Source organism: Mustela putorius, unplaced genomic scaffold (genome assembly GCF_011764305.1).
Source record: "Mustela putorius furo isolate JIRA1106 unplaced genomic scaffold, ASM1176430v1.1 tig00000460_pilon_pilon_pilon, whole genome shotgun sequence".
NCBI classification, from domain to species: domain Eukaryota; kingdom Metazoa; phylum Chordata; class Mammalia; order Carnivora; family Mustelidae; genus Mustela; species Mustela putorius.
In genome coordinates, this window is record NW_025421389.1 from 15,567,845 (window position 1) to 15,576,618 (window position 8,774).

General features: G+C 37.8%; 1 protein-coding gene across 1 annotated transcript; it reads left to right on the top strand.

Annotated features, from left to right (window-relative positions):
- Positions 1–7,212: 7,212 nt before the first annotated feature.
- On the top strand, positions 7,213–8,157 carry LOC101676093 (olfactory receptor 8B12-like). Its single transcript, XM_045080530.1, has one exon. The coding sequence runs from the start codon at positions 7,222–7,224 to the stop codon at positions 8,155–8,157; it is 936 nt and encodes a 311-aa protein (XP_044936465.1). The 5' UTR covers positions 7,213–7,221.
- Positions 8,158–8,774: the final 617 nt, after the last annotated feature.

Genomic DNA, 8,774 nt, shown 5'->3' on the forward strand with positions numbered 1-8,774 from the left:
GAAAATTTACCAATGTATCTGTAAGGTTGCTATAATGAAGACCACAGAACATTGCAAGAGAAATAAAAATAATCCTAATTTAATGGACAGACATGGCATAATCATAGAAAGAAAGAATCAAAACTGGTTAAAATATCAATTCTCCCTAAATTGAAATACTGATTCAATGCAATTGGAGTCAAGGTCCCAAGATGATTTTGCAGAAACTGACAGACTGATTCTTCACTTTATGTGGAAATGGGAAGGACCCAGAATTAAACAAAACAAAGCTGAAAAATAAGAACAAAGTTGGAGGATTTACCCTGTCTGATTTTAAGAGTTTTTTGAAAGATTCTGTAATCAAGACACCTATCTTTATTTATCAAAGACACTATCTTTATTGACATAAAGATAGAGTATAAATTGATGTTTTGGGAAAGATACTCCTATACATTGTATATTTAATATATATATATTTTAAAATATATATATTTTTAAAATTTTTATTTTTCACCATAACAGTATTTATTATTTTTGTATCACACCCAGTGCTCCATGCAATCCATGCCCTCTCCAATACCCACCACCTGGATCCCCCAACCCCCCACCCCCCGCCCCTTCAAAACCTTCAGATTGTTTTTCAGAGTCCATAGTCTCTCATGGAAATTAGCTATGCAACTGAAAGCAATGCAACTGAAAAACTATTTTCAATAAATGCTACTGGACAATTGGAAATCTGATAATGAATGAAAAAAAGGATTATACACAGAAATATAAAACTTAAAACTAGAAAGTATTTTGAAGAAAACATAAGAAAAAAATCTTGTACTGTGTTAGGTAAATAGGACAAATAAAGCATAAACCCTAAAAGAAAAAAGTTCATAAACTGGATTTTATCAATATTAAACACTTGCCCTCTTCAAAAGACTGTTAAAAATGCAAACCACATACTAGAAGACAATATTTATAAAATATATATCTGATAAAGGACTTATATCTAGAATATATATGAATAACAGTATAAACACATTATATATATTTTGCTTACAACTCAATATTGAGACAAAGTACTTAATTAGAAAATGGAAAAAAGTGAATAAGCACTTCATTAGGGAAATGCAAACTGACATTAAATAAGGTATAATTATACATCCAGTTTAAAGTTTAAAATTACAAAATTGACATACTAAGTGTTAGCAAGTATTTGGACAAAGTGGAACTCCCATAATGATAGGGATGCTTTCAAAGCAATTTTTCAGCTTCTTATAAAGCTAAAATTACATTTATCATATAACCCACTAATCTTACTCCTACTCCTACATATTACCCAAGAGAAATGAAAGCATATGCCCACAAAATAAACTGAATGTTAATATTCAGAGTATTTTATTTATCAAAGCCCCAAACTGGAATCAGTTCAGGTATCTATTAAGAAATGAACAGATAAACAAATTGTTTTAGCCATCCAATAGAATAAAGCTTGCCAATAAAAAGGAATGGCATTGTTCCTTATTGATACAAGCAACAACATGGGTGAGCCTCAAACTCATCATGCTAAGCTAAAGTAGATATGAAAGACTTCATAGTTGATACTTACATTTGCATGGAATTCTAGAATAGCAAATATGCAGTGACAGCAGACTCCTGGTTGTCTGGGCCCGGAAAATGGGGTGAGGAATTTGTCTTCAAAGAGGAGGGAGAGAACTTCTTGGAGTGATAGAAACATTCTATATCTTGATTGTGCTACTGTTTATATATATATTTATTAAAATGCATTGAACTATATACACTTAAAATGGTGAATTTTATTATGTAGACCAATAATAAAATATTAAAATAGATATGGCAGAACTTAAAGGTAATAATTCTCTCAAAAGTCTGAAAAATGCTCACAGAGAATAGAAAAGAGGAGAGTAACTCCAACATCTGAATAATAATAATCCTAGAAAGAAAGAACAAAGAAATTTGGTGGGAAGACAATTTTCAATGAAAGGTATAAGAAAAATTTCCAGGATTAGAGGATTTGTGTTGCTAGAGTGAAAGAACACTCTAAAAAAAATAGACATACCAAGACATATTACTGTGAAATTTGAGAACACTGTGGATGAAGATCCTGAGTTTTCAGGGAGGAGGGGAAGGAGGGAGAGAGAGAGAGAAAGAGATGGTTGTAAGATGGGGTGGGATGGGGAGGTGGACAAGATAGATAGATAGATAGATAGATAGATGGATAGACAGGTAGATAGATAGACAGGATCACATAACACATAAAGGAACAGAAATGAGAATGCTACTGGACTTCTCCTTGACAATACTAGGATCTAGGAAAGAGGGGATCTAACAGGAGAGCAACAAAGGGACTTCCAGGCTGATGGCCATGCACGGGGTCTCAAAAACAATCAGTCCAGTTACATACAGAAGGGGGAAGCCTCCAGCAGTAAAAGGAAATTGACAGATTGTTCCATATGTTTGGAAATTAATATTGATGAGTATTTGATAGATACTATGCAGCATGTGAAAATATGAAGGAGAGATACATGGCCCTGAGAAATTATTATCAATTCCAGGAAAAATTTCAGGTAGTACAAACAGGAAACATAATTAGAATATAGTATTTGGGTTGCTGGTTATTCGTACAGTGACGGTTATTCGTATAGTTCTAATAATGTGGATGTTAAGTATTGAAAAAGAAAAATTATAACTGAAAGGACAGGAACAGGAACTGGGGTAGGAGAGTGTTAGAGAAGAACCTATACATATTTTAAGAAGAAATAATGAATTCAAATTAACAACTATTGTAAAGCTAGGCCCCATTATTTACTGATCCATGACTAAATGTCTAAAATAGAGGAGTCCCTTCACTATGAAAAGGTTTGAATTTTTGGCGATAGCACCCTTTGTATCTGGGATTTGCTGTCCATATCCGTTCAGTCACAATGGGCCAAAGGACTGCCAGGAAGCATAAAAATGGAATATCAAGACATATGGTCCTTCCTGCCCCCATGAGTAAAGGCAGCCCTACCTACCTTGCTGACTGGGGTCAATTATTTTTGCCAGGATGGTGAATCTACTTCTTGTCTGCTGATTACAGGACTCCTGAGTGCCCTCGTGGCAACTGTAACTTAGAGTTTAGTGGGAACCTTGTGTCCTCTGGCATTTTGTCATCTAGACTAAAGTCTAGCTCCTTATGCTCCCACTCTTTATTCATTCCTGCCATCTCACTCTTGGGCTCAAAATTTTAGTCAGATTTGGTTCGTGGTTCTTTCTTCTCTTTCCTTCTCTCTCAAACCAGAGAGATACTAATCCTATTCTTCCAAGATCTTATCTTTTGGCACTCTTCTTACTTTACTATCTCCACTGCTTGTGAAACCTTAGCTGATGTTCCTGTTTTTAGTCTCTCCCTGTTTTAGCTAATCTTGAATGCTAGGGCTGTTGAATATATCTTTTCCATGCTAGGGTATAGATATGAATGATGATGATGACGATGATGGTGATTAGCAACAACATAATTTTATGTCTTCCATGTTTAAGTAATGGAAATGACACCATTTATAATTATTATCCCCATTTTAAGATAACTAATTTGAAGCTCAGGAGAGGTTAAACCAAGTTTCCAAGGCTACACAGCTAGTAAGTGGCAGAGCTAGGAACTGTAGAGATTGGTTTGATTCCACATACAATTTCTCATTTAACTGGAATATATTTCATAGTGAAAGAAGCTGCTTCTAATAATCTTTCTGGGAAAATGCATGTAGACTAGGACCAACCCAAATGAACCCCATTTATCACTCTCTAATTCCTATCTAATAAAGGGATGGGAAGGTTGGGCAGATGTCTGTTTTGGGGACAAAAAGATGTGCTTATTTTTATACTTGTTGAGTTCAGGATTACAACAGGATGGCATTTTATTTATTTATTTATTAAAAGATTTTATTTATTTATTTGACAGACAGAGATCACAAATACACAGAGAGACAGTCAGAGAGAGAGAGAGAGAGAGAGAGAGAGAGGAGGAAGCAGGCCCCCCCTGTCGAGCAGAGAGACCGATGCAGGGCTCCATCCCAGGACGCTGGGATCACGAACTGAGCCAAAATCAGTAGTCAGATGCTTAACAGACTGAGCCACCCAGGTGCCCCAGATCATATGACTTCTGATAGATGAATTTAATTTTATGCCCATCTTAAGAGCCTATCTGGTTATATCAACTGAAGACATTTCAGCTGCCATCTTTTCTCTCTGGACAGGCTCTCTCTCTGACTTTATGATTGGAATTGTGGCTTATTCTTGTATTTCTCTTCTGTGGAGTGAAGGGTACTGACCTCACTCCACTCTGGTACTGCCTGAAGATCTACTAGACATATGAGGTTTCATGCATGTGCATGAGGTATATATACAAAGACACTGTATTATACATATTTTCCACATTAGTATGTTATAATCCATGCCTCACATATATTTTAGTGTTAGCAATAAATAGAACAAGAAATCCATTATACAGAGATTCAAATTTTGGGAAAGATAGTTCTGCAACAAAAGTAACTTAATCAAGAAGATTTATTTCTACATTTCTTTCTGCTTGTATTGGAACAAGCCAATAGTAAAAATGACTTTATAGAAGCCCTGGTTCACTTGAAATAAAATCTAGATGTATCTGAAAGGAAGTTCCCTTGGAAACCACCTCTGGGGTAACAAAAATCCCAGAACTTTTTTCTGGTGTTGCATCATGTATTCAATAACCCTCTAAGATTCCTAGAGGAAAGTGAACATTTAATAAACTCCTGAGGTCTTCTTTGCCCTTGGGTCTTAAGGAGAGTTTACTTATAGTGCTTACTTTAATTTTTTTGGATAATGGATTGTTTTTTCTATTTCTTAAATATGTGTAGTGGGACTGAGAACAGGGTTTGGGATTCATTAGAGTTGCTCTGGGCCATGGAAATTTCTCAGTGTAAACAGACAGATGAGGCACTTTCATTGTTGAGTCTTAGCCAAGGGTGACCAAGTCCTCACTGATGTGTGTGCACACACTTACAAACACACACACAGGTATATGTACAGGGGGTTGAGTTGGATTTGCCTAAGGAAGTTGTACTTCTGCCTTTGCATTTTGGTTTCTTAAGTTCTCCAGAGGCTTTCAGCCTTGAATACTGAACAGAAAACATAACTCATCTGCTGACACTTGAATTTATCCAAATAGAGACCTATTTCTTTGGATAGAAAATTTGCCATACTTAATATATAAAAGCCCCTAGAAAAGTTGCCACACAAAATTTTGTTAGTGTTTAACTAATAACCTACATTGTGTGTCTTGTGATTGTCTAAAACCTCATCAAGGTCCCTTGATCCTCTATGTTGTTATGACCATCAGAATTTCCTCCTTCAGATCCAGTAATGTGGGTTAACCTACTGCGTTTAAAGTGCAGGACAAAAATGTGATGCCGTGGAAAGTTGCTGCATTGAGCCATGAATGTCCACTGTTTTATTAGAGTAACTGATCTTACCAAAACGATACTTTTCAGGTCCCTTTCAAAGTCATCACTCAAATGTCAGATTATTCTATTTAAAACTGGAATCTGTAAACTTTGCCTTTTCTATCCCTGTCCCTCACATTCCTTTTCCTCATATAACTTTTAATATTACAAGTTTTACCTCTTTCTTTCACATATTTTCTGTCTTTTCCCACTTGAATAAAAGCCCTATGAGGGCAGGAATCACTTTGTGTTTTTTCACTGAAGAAATCACTGGGCCTTGGAAGAGTTTCAGGGACGGGGTAGATGTTCAGTTGGCAGGTGTTGAAAGAATGGCATCCTTGTTCAAAGTCTCTCATCAACTCTCCATTATCTGACATACTGGCTGAAGAATCTGCTCTCTGCCTTTAGGTCTTCATAGAAGCTGTTATTAGTTGTGGCGCAAGTATTTGCTTTTAATAACAAAGCTTAAAATGAAGGGTCAAGTAGTGGAGAAAATTTCTTTATTTTTCAACTTGGTGAAGGTGCAAATAATTCTTGGTATATATTGGATGTGACTGAAATAATGAATATCCTTCTCTAAAGTCTGATTCCCCTAATGTTGCCTTTCCTGATTTTAACACTTCCTACATTCCCTTAAAGTTATATATGCATTTGTTTTTCTCTATAAAGAGTCTTGTGAGATCCCAGTAAGTAAAAATCCTGTTTCAGAGACTTTGCTGTCACTTAGAGGGAGGTAGCGTGCTTAGTGATTCAGACTAAGAAGGTTAGAATTGGACAGAGAGGGTCTGACTCAAGATTCTAGAAGCTGTGCACCTCTCACTTTAAAGGAGAGATTAGTAGGTCTAACTTATAAAGCTGTTTTGAGGAATAAGCAAAGTACTATTTTTTGGTGCATTGTTTTAGAAACTTGGTTTTGGTACTAAGGGTACTGGATCCATACTGTTTGGTACACAGTAAGTGCTCAATATAGGGAAGCAACTACTATTTCTCCCCATAAGGCTTTGTTGTTAATTGTGTTTACAAAGATGCAAGCAGAATGGAAGGCTCTGTCACAGTAAGCCACATCCCGAGGCGTTAGCAAGGGTGTAAACAAATTCTCTTCTTCCTTAGGGATGGGGGTCTCTGGAGCAGTGATCCTGAGGGAGTCTCTGTAACTACATCCCTGAGATCTCTAATCCAGAATAAAACTCCTTAGTCTCCTGTTATTTGTGGGCATTAGGAAAGGATGCTGTGTCATGCCTAGTATTTGGAGACTTGAGCCAAACTCACAATCAGATCAAGTTCAGCTCAGCAAGACAACTAGAGGTTTTGATTCTCAAAGTAGAGAAGCAGAAGCAGAGGGTCTGAGATGTGAGTTGTCACTTTCTGATCACCGGGGCCATTTGGGTGTCCATGAAAGAGACGGGTGAGAGCCAATGGAGAACAGCCCTGTGACAGGAAGCAGAAGGAGGTGAGTGCCTGGCTGACCTGGTCTGTCCTGGAGCAGAGGGGGTAAAAGCTCAAACCCCAGGACCCGGACCACCTGAGTTCACCTTCTACTGTAACTTAGCTGCACCAGGACTGGTGCAAGTCACTTGGGTCCAGGGTCGTCATCTGTGAAATGGGGATACTCACAATGCCACACAGCATTTAGAACAGCGCCTATCCCATAGCTGGTACTCAGCAAACGTTCCTATCCTCGTCTTCTTATGTCACTCCCTGCACTTCTGTGGTGTGTAGCCCTGTCTCTGTCTCAGTGACTTGTTTCTTTTTCCCTTACAGACCCTCCTAGAGGACAATGGCTGCAGATAACGCCTCCACTGTGACAGAGTTTGTCCTTGCAGGCTTAACAGATGAGCCAGAACTCCAGATGCCCCTCTTCTTCCTGTTTCTAGGTTTCTATGTGGTCACGGTGGTGGGGAACCTGGGCCTGATAACCCTGATTGGGCTGAATTCTCACCTTCATATTCCCATGTACTTTTTCCTCCTCAACTTGTCCTTCATAGATTTTAGTTATTCCACTACTCTCACCCCTAAAATGCTCATGGGTTTTGTCTCAAAGAGAAATACCATTTCCTATGCAGGGTGTATGACTCAGTTTTTTTTTTTCTGCTTCTTTGTCTTTTCTGAATCCTACATCTTGTCGGCGATGGCATATGACCGTTATGTCGCCATCTGTAAACCACTGCTGTACACAGTCACCATGTCTCCTCAGGTGTGTTTCCTCCTTTTGTTGGGTGTTTATGGGATGGGGGTGTTTGGGGCTGTGGCCCATATGGGAAACCTAATGTTTATAACCTTTTGTTCTGACAACCTCATCAATCACTATATGTGCGATATCATTCCCCTCCTTGAGCTCTCCTGCAATAGCTCGTATATAAATTTGCTGGTGGTCTTTATTGTTGTGACCATCGGCATTGGGGTGCCCATTGTGACCATTTTCATCTCTTATGGTTTCATTCTTTCTAGTATTCTCCATATTAGTTCTACTGAGGGCAGATCTAAAGCCTTCAGTACCTGCAGTTCCCATATAATTGTGGTATCTCTTTTCTTTGGATCCGGAGCCTTTATGTACCTCAAACCACCTACTATTTTACCCCTTGACCAGGGGAAAGTGTCTTCTGTATTCTACACTGCTGTGGTGCCCATGTTCAACCCATTAATCTATAGTCTGAGGAACAAGGATGTCAAAATTGCCCTGAAGAGAACCTTAGGCAGAAAAATCTTCTCTTGAAAATGACTGAGAAAGGAGATCCAAAGTTTTGTTTATCAGAGTGTTTCTTTTTCTCTTCTATGAGGGAAACAAATGCCAGTGCTTGTTCTCCTATTCTTAGAGGAAAAATTTTAAATTTTATGTTCTTAAGCATAAGTATTCTCTCTACTCCTTATTCCACCCTAACTATTCTAATCATTTTACAAAAATAGTTTCCACAGTCATAGATGGTACTTTTGAAGAGGCCTAAGAAATAATTTAATCTAGCCCTTCATGTGATGCATTACACACAGGAGACTCATAAATGTTTTGTAGGTCGTCCAGGGGCACACACGTGCCTCATGCCGGAGCTGGGACTGGCATCTGAGCCCCTGAATTCTAATCCACTCTGCTCTTCTTTCTTTTAGCCATTGTGATGCACCTTTTTCCTGGCAGATTTCATTTCCAAGGTTTTTATTTTTATTTTTACATTTAAAGCTATCTCATCTATTTATAGTGATGTCATGCAACTTTTCAAGAGTTTAATCTTTTGAACACTATTTTTGCAACAATGTTGGAGGTGAAAAATGTAATTTGATCTTGCAAAATGCTAGAAGTTTTAAGGTTTTTTGGTGGGAATTAAATTTCCATATAGAATC